This window comes from Psammomys obesus, unplaced genomic scaffold (assembly GCF_907164565.1).
Source record: "Psammomys obesus unplaced genomic scaffold, mPsaObe1.curated_primary_1811, whole genome shotgun sequence".
Taxonomy (NCBI): Eukaryota; Metazoa; Chordata; class Mammalia; order Rodentia; family Muridae; genus Psammomys; species Psammomys obesus.
Genome location: NW_026590061.1, coordinates 5,915,503 through 5,928,702, shown reverse-complemented (window position 1 = coordinate 5,928,702; position 13,200 = coordinate 5,915,503). Strand labels below are relative to the sequence as shown.

Below are 13,200 nucleotides of genomic sequence, written 5' to 3'. Positions count from 1 at the left end.
CCCCAAACCCCAACACCACTGTAACTTGAAACAGGAGAGACAAGGGCAAAGAGGCTCTGCCTTGTTCAGATCAGTATCCGATCCACACCCCTTGTGTGCTTGGTTAGAAATGTGAGTGTATATTAGCAGCCATGAGTCTCCTTGTTTTGTGTTGGCCTAGGTGAAAGGATGCTTGGCCACACAACCTCACTGAGTTCAGTCTTTCCAGTGACTATTCCTTCAGGAAGAGCTCATTTCTCATTTCATGCCATTTAAAACCACTGTGTGATGATGCAGCCACATCCATGTTACTTCATAGAAAGCTGGGCTTGTCCTATGAGGCCTCTTTGAATCTCCTAAAGGAGAGTCCTCCCTGTGTCTTGAAAAACCATCAAGCCTAACATCTGTAAGACCTAAAGCTGCGTGTGTAAAACCAGGTCTGTTTACCATGGCATTGCCATAGAAGGTGAGCGGTGGTTTCAGTCTGGCTGCTAAAACAAAGTGCCCTGCACTGGCCATTTAACAAAAACAGATTTGCTCTTAGAGTTCTGGAAACCATAAGGCCAGCATGTTGGCAGAATGGATGTATGATGAGGACTACTTTCCTGTAGGTGGTTCTTTGCTGTGGCTACACTTCTATATGATAGAAAGGCAAGGGGACTCCCTAGGGCCTCTCCTCTTCCTTCTCCTCATCTTTCTTCTCCTCCCCTTCCTTCTTCTCCACCTCTTCTTTCTCCTCCTTTTTCAATTTCTGCCCCCTCATCCTTTTCCTCCCTCTCCTTCTCCCTCCCTTCCTTCATGTTTTCCTCCCACCCTCCATCTCTCTTTCCCTTCCTTCTTTCTTCTTCGTCTTTTCTCCCTTATTTTGATTGTGGGTATTGAACTCAGAGCCCCAAGCAACTAAACAAGGAGTCTACCTCTGAGCTACATCCCTCCCTAGTTTGGTGGTCTCTTCTAAGATTGCTAACTTCATTCCTAATGATTATACCCTAGTGACCAAAACACCTTACAAAAGCCATGGTTCCTAACCTTATTATATTGGGGGATTTTTTTTTTTTAAAGCAGGATTGAGCTTTGTATAATTTAAGTCCCTTCTTCCTGGATATGTTTTAAAAGATGAATTCACAACCATCTTGTATGTTGGCTTGATTCATTCATTGCTTGTATCCATGGGGAAGCAGGAGCAATGACCGCCTCCAATTGGTCTTCAACCATGTGACATGGTGCCTCTTCCACAGTCACCCTCAAAACACCCAGCTCTAGACAGATCAGCTCTTGTATGGAGAATTTTCAGAGCAAGGTTAACTGGCACAGCAGTCAAGGTGATCACTATGCTGTGGGCGGGACACAGTGAATGCTAGTCAGTTATAAAAAGAAAAACTGGGTAAGGCAGGTTCTGTTGTTGGCGTTTTGTCAGTTTTGATTCCATTATATTGGAAACATAAATCTGCTTATGTACCATCGTTCAACTATCCCCTTCAATACATCACAGGAAATGTTAGAGAAACTGCTCCCATGTTTAAGTAGATTTCTACTTTTTCTGTTATTTTTTTTCTTTAATGATCACGTTCAATGACATTAGGTACTGTTCATGACAAATGCTTCTCATGTGTTTTTATGATTTCTGAAGCAGTTAAAGCAAGATATTATAAAAGAAAATAAAATCTGTAAATACCAACGTATTTATGCATATAGATTTGGCAATTTATTATCTGTAAAAGATTGAAATTTCCATTTAGACAAGAGTACCCTTACTGTAAAGTGACACACACAACTTACTATCAATGATTTGGACACAAATTCTAGATATCAGAAGTCAAGTTGTAAATATCCATTGGTCTACATCAGTTTGAACTTGGGGTTTTGACAGTCATCTGCAGAGAAAAGTGCAAATTCATGGCTTTAATGTACATAATAAATGAATAACAAAGTCTCACTTGTCTAAAGTACTTGAGTCATGTGATCATAGTTAAGATTTGCTATCTGCTGGAAGAGATTTGTTTGAGTATAGAAATTCATAAATATTAATCAAAGGATTATAAAGATAGTCATGTGAAGAGAAATCAGTAGCTAAAATTTTCTGATCAATTACATAAATCATTTTTTTAAATGTAGGATCTTACTCTGTAGCCCAGCCTGGTCTTCACATTATGGCAATTCCCCTGCCCAAGACATGTGAAAGCTAGGATTATAGCTGTGAGTCACCATCTCCAGCCAAATAAACCATCTTTAAAATATCTCCAGTCCTGCCCCTTTAAAAACCATCATCATCTGTAAATTTACAGGGACAAGACTCAAAGATAAAACATAGGTTTTATTTCAAAAGTGTCATTTTACAAAAGTGTCATTCACTGAATCTCTGGTCTTCATGGGCAAAGACTAGATTCCATAGAGATTCTCAGAAGAAAAGGAATAGCACTTTTTTACCCCCACGACGAATCATTCTCACTTTGTTTGAGCCGAATCAGTTCTTATATTCCCCATGAAGTTTTTTCTTCCCCTTTGGAACATGGTTCAGAGAAAACGGTGACTTGATGTTTAACCGATCCCTCTCGGCCTCCTCTTCCTCATCATACCTTTCATCCTCATCTCCTTCATCTTCCACATCACTGCTCTGAGGACTGGAGTTCTGAGATCCCAGTGGAGAAGGTGGTACTGAGGAGGGCCTGGGGTACTTAAACCCATCCGTCTACACAGACAAGTAAGGCACAAATGTTATAAAATGACAACAACAAAACAACAACATCTTGGTTTTCTCTGTTTTGTTGTTGTTGTTGTTTTTGAAATAGGGTCTCTCTCCATAGCCATGGAACTGGAACATGTCCTGGAACCGACAATACTCACAGTACTTTATCTGCCTTTGCCTCCACCCTTGGCTGGTTTTCTCATTATTAATGTAAGGGTCTTTAAAATGTTTTAATTACATTGTGTAACTAACATACACTCCTGCACACACATGCCCACTCATTCACACAGTTGAATACACACTCACATACGCCTACGTGCACACATGAACACGTATGCATGCATGCATACACGTGTGTACACACACACACACACACACACACACACGCTCCAGATACCAGAGGAGCTCATCATACTCCCTGGTGTTGAAATAACAGGGGATTACTCCAGGAGGAGGGCTGGCAACTGAACTCAAGTCCTCTAAAAGATTGGCAAGCTCTCTTCACTGCTGAGCCACCTCTGACTTGGTTTGCAATGATGTAGCAGTTTGAGCGCTAATTTAACTGTTTTGGGGTAGTCAGTTGTGATCCTTCGGGTGCTCATGAACTTTGAGTATGGTACTATCAACATTAAATAAATTCATTAACCACACAGTTATCTTTGATTATGCACTAAAATATACCAAGTGCTATCCATACTGTCTACAATAATTGTATATAATTATATTCTATATAATTTTTTTAGCAATAATCTCATAATTTGTTCTTCCTGATCCTGAGAGAGAGAGAGAGAGAGAGAGAGAGAGAGAGAGAGAGAGAGAGAAAGAGAGAGAAAATTGCTTGCTGGAGGCCACAGCATGTGAGGGGTATAGTGAAACTTAGTGCCCGGTCTGTGACAAACCAGGAACTTTCTTTGGTCTCAGTGGCCATATCTGTTGTCCTTCAGATATTTTCAGAAAATTCCAGGACACAGGCAACTAAGTAGGCCACTGACAGCCATCACTATAGAAAATCACAATGGTTGGGTGACTCTATTGATTCCAATGTTACCAATTGCATCATTTTAGTTAGTGAGGAAACAGCACTGGGCTTTGGTGACACTGCTCAGCTACCCCAGAGTCCCTGAGAAAGCTCACTTGACTATTGAGCACCAGAGTTGTGTGTCATGAATCACAGCACCACCAGGGCATAGCTTGGAACACACGGTTCCTGCTTCACAGGAATGCATGTGCTTGAGAGGCACTGGTCAACTTCTATTTCAATCATTTTTGCATAGTATCATTATGTCACACATCCATGGTCCTTTCAAGCTCCTGGCACTTTGCCTGAAATCAAAAAAGGAACTGAAGCATGAGGAAGCTACCATGGGCCACAATGCTAAAGAAGACGACTCTCCTCCCTCAGTGGCCATCAGCTGCTGACAGTTTCCTCAGTTAGGGCTGGGCCACATGAGTTCTGTGTTGTGAATACTGATTAGTGCCATATGCCCGTGTGTACATAAGCAGCACTATTTGGACTCGGTAAGTCTAAGGGGGGAGAATGAAGGAAGAGAAAAGAAGAAGAACAGGAGGAGAAAACATGAAGCTGGAGTGTGGCACAGTGGAGGAGGGGTGGTCTAAATACATTGTATAAAATTATCAAAAGAGCTGAACCTGCACCTAAGACCTTAGAGTGAGAGCTAGCTACTCATTAATTGAATAAAAATACAAATGGGTGAATGGGGCTGAGTTAGGAAGTGAAATGTGTATCTTTAGATAAAGAGGCACCCAGCTCTCTCAGTGCTCTCACGGTAAACACAGAGGCTGGGATGAGGCTGGGACATGGAGAGGAGAAGTTTAGGGGATCCTCTTGCCTCCTCTAGGGACTAATCCTTCTACATCTCTTCCAGAAATCTGAGCAAGGGGAGCTAGGCACTGTGCTATTAAGTATACATCACCCACTATAATCATGTTGGCTTCATCTGAGGGATGAAGAGATGGTTCAACATATGAAAATCCATCAACATAATAAAAAAAAAATTAATTCCTGCCTGAGACCTTCATGAGGTGGACACGAGGGCTTCATGAGTCATTGGTTTGGGGGAATGAGGAAATGAGTCCAGAGTTTGGGGAATGAGGAAACTGATGACCCTTGACATGGAATATATTAGTTGTGAAAGTTATTAAAAGCCCATTTGTGGTCATATGCTCAGGAGAGGCTCGTTCAGGACACAGAGCCCCTGAGCAAAGTGGGTCTTCTCTGTTGTCTGTCTGTTTGTCTAAGGCAGGCTTGTTCCATATTGTTCCTGTTGATCTCAAACTCACAAATCCAGATGAGCCTCATGACTCAGCCTCCCAGTAACTGGGATTATATATACATGTCCCTTAAGGTGGTCTTATATACAATAGTGACTCGAATGTGTCCAACCTACCATCCATAGGCCACCTGTACCAACATGAGGCCAAGGATGTCTATGAAATATGGCCCAACACAAGACTGTAAACTCTTCTTTAAACATAAGATTTTCCTTGTGATTTTTTAAAAATGTTAACTCATTGCACAGTTCTCAAGCCTGGACTTTGTACACAGCAGCACAGTATCACAATGTCAAAGGTTGGGCACACTTAGAAGACCTCATCTTCTTCCTCTGAGGTGTGCCCCGATGGATGCAAGTCCAGAAGAATACAGACCTTGGATCGGTGTGTAGATTCCAATGCTGAAGAGAAATGCCTGGGCCTACACTGCTTCCAGGAGCGTTCTACCCTGTCTTTAGAGAGCATGTGTGAACTATGATAGTTTCAGTGACAGAAATGTCTAACTGAGCATTAGGAGACTCCTGTGGGCTGTGCTGAATGGGACTTAAACACTCACACTGTCCAATTCCTCTTCTGAGCTTGAACTTGCTCTATTTTACTCTTACCAAGTGGCCTTCTATACTCAAATGCTTTGCTGTATAGCAAATCTACCTCCTGTTAGATCAAACCAAACTGTTGTTGAGTAACTCTCAGAAGAATGGGAGCCTGACAGAGCCTCCAAGTGTAAAGGCGGAGAGAATCGTAATGATGGGATTCATCTCTGATGATGTGAATTAGCCACCTAGGTTTGGATACCCCAGTTCTTCATTTTGTTTCAACACTACAGAAAGCATACATCTGGCATATTTTGCTACCTCCAGATTCAAAATTTATGTTGGGAACTGCCAAGTAAGAAATGTCATTTTTGTAAAAACAAACAACACATTAAATGTTTACCGTTGGTGGTGATATGGGCTCCAGGTGGAATTTGTCAGGAAAAGCCCTGCTTAGTGTCAGGTGTCTGGCATGCTGGTAATACTGTCAAGAAAAAGCCAGTACACATGTCAAAAACACATTAGATATTTCAATAACTAAGCAATGGTATAAAGTTTCATCTTCCTAAGCCTGCAAGGTTTATCTCCGTATTAACTGATATGGAACACTTGTTACGGTTTACTATGAACTATTTTACCCTATCAGACATTTCATTGACCAATAGCTAGCTGTGTAGTTGAAGTGGGGGGTCTATGTGTTCCAAAGTTGAGAATAAATGAAGAAATGACCATGTAGGGTTTTATTTTCTGTCAATATGCATGTCCAGAAATAACACAAATCATTGGGTGGAATCAGCTGTGTTGACCATGCTGAGGGCTGGATTGAATACAAACATGACTGAAAACTGATTTTATTTTTTAATATCTAGATACTGTTTGCCAATCTTGCCCAGATCTAAGTAAGAAACAGAATCTCTGAGGCCTTGGCCTTCCTGTTCTGCATTCAATGAAGTAGTGACATTAACTCCTTAGGCCTGCTGAGCACCAGCATTATTGGGTGTAGATACTCAGCACCTATCTCTTGACCAGGGCAGTTCAATACTACGGAAAAAGCATACCGCAGGAAAGTAAGGTTCTTTGCTTAGTATTAAATGCCTGTATTTGTTGCATTCACAAATGGTGTCCTTTTCCATTCTGCATCATTAAAGAATATGATTGCATCATCCATGAAGAACAAGTACGGTCTTTGCTCTTGACATTTTCTCAGCTCCACAAAGCATTTCTGCGTACCTGTTGTGCATCCATCTAAGTACATGCCAGCGTCATGCTACACCCTGATGGACTTGCTATCATGGATATATAAACCCATGAAGGTTTGGGATTATAACTGTGAGAACTCACAGTCAGTTAAAAAATCCAGGGACACATTCCTGAGATTTAAGCTCACGGAACTGAGCTGGTTTTACATATTGTAACTAGAGGCAAGGATTTCGTCCTGCAGGGAGGGCGTCTCAACATGCTCCTCCGTGCTCCAGAGGGAGTTTGCTTACTCTGCCCAGGTATCTCCAGTCCAGAAGATCAGAGAGCCTCTCCGTGCGGTTCCTCTGGATGATTCTTTGACGACGTGACTGTTTGCAAAACCCATAGAGAAACTGCGTCAGCTGATTGCAAGAATCATCCGGAGAGCGGAAGCGCCTGTCGACAATGTAAATGCCTGAAGAACACACACACACGTAATCAAAACACAGCTTCCAACTCGGAGCTAAAGAAACGTTGTTACCTCAGGTTTCAAGAAGCCCATAACCAGCCTGTCATCAGTACCTGCCTTGGCTATGGCCTTCAATTTATCTTTTCTTCTTCTGATGTTGTATGTTTTCTATAATCTTTTAATTAAAAAACCACCAGCAACCCTCTGCCAACAAAGCAGATCTTACCTTAAATAAGTTATCAAGCAAATAAAAAAAAAAGTTTCAAGCCCTCTGGGTCAGTAATTCTCCAGGCATTGTTACTAAGCAGAAACACCAGGTGGGACCTAACATCAGCTCTGGTATCCCCTACTCTGTGTTCCCACTTATGACCTCGTTGAGAATGACGAGTGAGAGCTGCCCCCCAGACTCAACTGGGGCAGCACAGGCAGAACAAATCCTGGCCTAACTTCCTTGTTGCTAGGCAACATGAACAGGTCTACAATGAAATGCCAATTCTCCTACCAGTCTTGAGAACCGGGTTTCTTCTTTCTACCTTGATGACATGGGTCTTTAAAACAATAAACATGGTCTCAATGCAGTAGTTCTCAACCTTCCTAAAGCTGTGACTATTTAATACATGCTGCTGCCTTCATGTCGCGGCCATTCCCAACCATATAATTATTTTTGTTTTTACTTCATAACTATAATTTTGCTACTGTTATGAGTTGTAATATAAATATCTTATATTCAGGATATCTGTTATACAACCTCTGTAAAAAGGTCGTTTGACCCACAGGTTGAGAAATGCTGCTAGGGACAGACCATTCCAAAACCACAGCTGCTGTATTATTGCTCCTAGGACTTAAGAAAAAGAATATATCACAACCATCAAAAATAAGTTAAAGGAAAAGTTTGCCCAAGTTTTGCTCTTTTGCAATTCTTCTTAGAGGCAGTAGATTCAGGATTAAAACATTCTTCCCTATGAACCTCTACTTAAATCTACTGTTAGTCAAACAAGAAATAAAGACTTTAGTTTCATTTCAGAACAGCTTTAATGTTAGGCCCTGTGAAGACCCTCAGGTCACATGGAAAAGCAAAATCTCACCGTAGGCAGCGGGGTCAGCCACGTGCTCCTGCATGAAACACCCGAACCCCGAGAGGTTTGTCGTCACACTAGGGATGCCCATCACGGTGCATTCAGCTGCCAGGAACAGACAGAGAATGAGCTTCATATCTACACCATGTGCAGAGGGAAGGGTCCTGTCTGCCTAGCAGTATGGACGGTTACTCCCTGCCAGGCTGGGCCTATGCCTCATAGTCACTCACAGAGCAGGTAACCTTCGCAACCATCCTGTGAAGTGATGCTGATATCATTCCTCTCTCACAGGTGAAGAAATTAAAGCCTGGGGAGTTGGTGTAACTTGGTCACTTCCCAGAATCAGGGACATATGAGAGTTGGCATTTGAAGACCCGCTGCTGTCTACTACCTGAGCCCAGCTGGCTATTTTCTGGGTTTTGTTCCATTCTGGGCTCATGGCTCTGCTTGGCAACTGTATAGGGTAGGGTATGTGGCTGGACACAGCAGGTTCTCCATTACTATAATCTCCTCGGTGTGCAACCTACTACTCTCTTGAGGGTGCAGGGAATTCACGGTCTCCCTAAGTCTTCCATTACAGTTTGATCAAAACCTGTTTCCTGCAACGTATCTGAGCTATCTCTAGAAATAGCCTTCTTTCATAGATACCTACATTTTCTTTGTTTCTTTGTGTGAGTGTGTGAACCTGTGTGTGCAAATTCGTGTCAATGCCCAAGGCTGATCTCAGGAAATTTCCTTATTTGCTCTTCAACCTCATTCTTTTAAGCAAGGTCTCTCCATCAAACCCAGAGCTCGGTTTACGAAATCCATTAAAAATGTGTTTTTCTGAAATAGCATTTAGAGAACCGTATTGGAAGACTTTCAATTCTTTCTTTCTTTCTTTCCTTCTTTCTTTCTTTCTTTCTTTCTTTCTTTCTTTCTTTCTTCCTTCCTTCCTTCCTTCCTTCCTTCCTTCCTTCCTTCCTTTCTTTCTTTCTTTCTTTCTTTCTTTTTTGACTTTCAATTTTCATTCAGCTCTATCTATTTGGTTTCTACTTCACACTAACAAGGTGTAACTAAATAGTGTATAACCCTCATAAAACAATGTCTTCCTCTGCACTGGGCTGGATGCCCACTCAGAAGGCAGCAAACCCCACTGGGGCACAGTCCCATACAGGTTTTGCCCCTGTTTTTAGGTTAGAATCTGCAAAGTATAAAATTGATCCTTGAAATGGATTCAACCCAAATCATTTTTAAACAAAGCAAGAAAGCAAAACCTCACTAGAAATTTCCTAACACCTTTAACCTTACATGCACACTTGAAATAATGACACCAGAATCGGAGACCACAGCCTACGCATATCACATACCTGGAGTGTAACCCCACGGTTCATAGTATGATGGGAACACCCCAAGATGACAACCTCGGACAAATTCTTCGTAATCCATGGGTAGTAGGGGGCTGGTGGAGGACAGAAATTCTGGGTGTAAAATCACCTAAAAGAGAAAGTTCTAATAAAGAAAATAAAGAAAACAAAATGCCTCTACGCTTTGCTAATTTCAGTGCTAGAGAGTCAGTGTGCTGCACATTCAGAGATGAAGGGAAAGATCAGCAGTAAAGAGTGTAGACTCTCCTTTCCTCCTCCCTCCACTCCGTAGCTCAGAGTCTCTGTTCTGCAAGCCTAACCTTGCCCTTCAGCTCCACATCTTGGATCACGGGTAGAGAGTTAGCAAGCACACCCTCGTTTTCACACTAAACTAGACCCTGAAGCTCTCTCCAGCCTTATTCTCCAATGAAAGCTATATTTGGTTCTCCAACAGCTGAGCCTGGTCTTATTTGTCAGTTTGTTCCCAACTTGACTGAGAAAGAGGGGCTGGATCACCTGTGACCCACGCCTGAGTTAGCTGAGGAAAACTTTTCCGGGGAGGAAAGGAAGAGTCCTGCCCTGACTCGACAGTGCCAACCTCTCTCACCTAAAGGCAGCTGCCCACTACCACACCATGCTTTTATGCACAAGGCTCTCCAGTGTCCTCTAAAGACGGTATCTACGCCTCCGCTCAAAAAGCACCCTTGACTCAGAAATGCCACCATGCATGAAGGCAATGGTGTGTTGGCGTTCAAGAACCAATGCACCAAAGTATAAGTACCTACTACTACGTAGACTATGATAACTATGTGATATTCTGGAAAAGACAGAACTACAGAAGTTAAACCAAATGCATATGCAGAGTCCAGAGGGTGTTTAGGACAGTAAAGATGCTATAGTGATGACTGCACACCATTGCTCAGTGGTCCAAACTCAGAATGAATAATGCCAAGATGAGTCCTAACACAAAGACAAATCTGGAGGGGTAGCAATGTACCGACTAGATCCACCAGTTGTAGGAAATGTGCTGAACCAGGGAGGCTGTTCCAGAGAAGAAGGGATACCCAGCAAGCAGAAACCAAAGACTGGAATTAAAGGCCATTAAAGCGTATATGCAGGACTTGAAAGGAAGGCATAAAGGGCTGCTGCACAGCTGTGCAGACCCACATAGAAACCAGGCAGGGAGAATGGGGAGGCAGATCAGTGGTTAAGAGCACTAACTAATTAACTGGAGGATCTGGATTCCATTCCCAGCACCCACGGCGCAGCTCACAACCATCAGCAGTTCCAGTTTCAGAATATCTGGTGCCCTCCTTTGTCCTCCCTGGGCATACACATGGTGCACAGACATACATGCAGGCAAAACACCACATGCATAAAATAATAACAAAACATCACTGCAAATAAACAGCATTTGTCATAATGAACACACTTGCAGGGCCACCAAGGTGGCTCAATAGTTACAGGTGTTTATCACTAAGCTTGACAACCTGAGTTTGATCCCCAGAAATCAACACTGGAAAGAGAGAGCTGACTCCTACAAGCTGTCCTTGGACCATTTCATCAACGCCATTACACATTTCATCTCCCACACACCCCACACACACAAAATAAGTCAATGAATAAGAATAACTTTAGAATAAGTGCATAAAAGAAAACAAAAACATTTAAAGACATAACTCATATAATATTCCTTTCCTAAAGTAAGGTTTAGAATACATTTTGACCATTAAGATTTATGTAATTTTCTTGTGCCCTACTGGTAATATTGTGCATTAAAAACAAATGTTAGGATTAAATTAGTTGCCTAATATCTAAGAATATTCTAATTACCTAAAACAGGAAGCAGACTCAGTTTTCTTTAGGAGTATATAAATTCTTTTCTGGAAGATGTTAACACAATAAAGATCTTCAAGTATATGCTATATGATTCTTTTGTTTGGATATGTGCATGGGGCTATATGTTCTTGAGGGCACCTGTGTTTGTTGGTATCCCTGCATTTGTGCGCATGGAGGCCAGAGCTTAACCCCAAATCCTGTTTCTAAGAAGCTCTCCAGGTTACTCTTTGATGCAGGGTCTCTCTTCGGTCTGGCGCTCACCAATTAAGCCAGGCAGGCTTGCTGGTGAGCTCCAGGGATCCGCTGGATGCCCCTGAGCACTGGGATTACAAGTGTGTGCCACCAGCCAAGCTTTTACCGGAACTCTGGAGGGTGATCTCAAGCTCTCACGCTTGCACAGCAAGCGCTTTCCCGACGGAGTCTTTGCCACAGCCTATTTGGCAACAATTTTGAAGCAGTCTATAATCAAACAAATTAGCTCCACCTTGACTCTGTCTGCACGATTGTTGAACAGTCCAATTCGTCTAATGGTGCTGAGGATGGGATCTGTGGAGTCATCGATCATGTTGTGAGTGGTCACAGGAGGCAAAGACTGTCTCTGAGGGAACAGAGGGAAGAAAATGTCGGCAGTGAAAAGCATCAGCAAGTGTGACTCATTTCTGCAAAAGGCCGTTGACATTTCATGCACCCTGTCTGTAATCAGCCCTCTGAGAGGACACCTGGCTACGATGAGTAAGCTTTGTGTGTCAAGAGAAAGTTCTTGAGCTTTCTTCACAGACTGTGAGCAGAAAGCTTCTGTTCCTTTATGCAGGCACTGAATGAAAGGCTCTGTCGCCATGGCTGCTTCTGAGTTTATCCAGGATGGGAAGGTACTTTAGAATCATCATCCAAAATGACCTTGATTCACTGGAATTGTCTAACAAACCACACTATTAACAGAGGAACCCCATGCACATCTTGTACGCTGCATTACATTTTGAAATAACAATTATGTTCAGCCGAGAAGCGCTGGTATTTTCTCTACCATGGTGCAGATTCTGCACTTTTGGACATTTTCACAAGGTTCTTTGTTATAATGGACATAGCTTTGCAGCTCAGTATATTGGTTGAAAAGAAATTTTGTAAATGGATTAAAAACAGATTTTGTGAGATTTCTAAAAAAATAAATAAATAAAAACAAAAAACAAAAAAACTCCCTTAGAAATAACTCATAAAGGCACATATAAAATTGTAGTGAGAATTTTGAAATTTTGGCTTATTTAAAAACACAGAAATATGATACTCTGTTTTTGTTTGAATTACAGGTATGAGAATATGAAGCTGCTTTGCAGCAGATGACTGATTTGTGTCATGCTCAAGCAGATCCTTGGTTTTGCCACCTGAGGATAGTTTCTGCAATTGGGTGACATTTGAAATTCTGAGGACTTTTCAGGAGGTATATAAACATGAGGGCCCCGAGAGGCATGTTTGGGTGTTGGTTGTGGTTTGTTACATAGACCTTCACAAAAAGAAGAAGAAGAGGAGGAGGAGGAGGAGGGGAAGGAGGAAGAGGAGGAGAAGGAAGAAAAAGAAGAGGAGGAGGAGGAGGAATTAAATATCCCGGTGGTGAAGATCAAACTTACCCCAAGGAACTCAATGTTCCTAATCAGCAGGAGGTGGTTTAGCAATAACTTCTTACCCCCTTTCCTCTCTGTCCTTGTCTATCTCCTATCTAGTGTTAGTGGGTGGAAAGGGAAGAAGAAAAGGGATGAAGAAAGGTAGAATAAAGAAGAGTCCACAAAGCAGTAAAAAGTCTGGTTAC

At 42.2% G+C, this 13,200-nt stretch overlaps 1 protein-coding gene across 2 annotated transcripts in view; it reads right to left on the bottom strand.

Moving 5' to 3' along the window:
• Positions 1-1,661: 1,661 nt before the first annotated feature.
• Gys2 (glycogen synthase 2) overlaps positions 1,662-13,200 on the bottom strand; it is a 34,664-nt gene continuing 23,125 nt past the window's right edge. Inside the window, exons 11-17 of one of the 2 annotated variants that reach the window (XM_055605612.1) lie at positions 11,884-11,997; positions 9,564-9,690; positions 8,224-8,319; positions 6,981-7,144; positions 5,894-5,974; positions 2,429-2,668; positions 1,662-1,853 (exon numbers count right to left, since the gene is read on the bottom strand). In XM_055605612.1, the coding sequence (XP_055461587.1) occupies positions 2,444-2,668; positions 5,894-5,974; positions 6,981-7,144; positions 8,224-8,319; positions 9,564-9,690; positions 11,884-11,997 (807 nt within the window). In that variant the 3' untranslated portion in view covers positions 1,662-1,853; positions 2,429-2,443. The remainder of the gene's footprint in view (positions 1,854-2,428; positions 2,669-5,893; positions 5,975-6,980; positions 7,145-8,223; positions 8,320-9,563; positions 9,691-11,883; positions 11,998-13,200) is intronic. The other variant, XM_055605613.1, reaches the window with a different exon arrangement.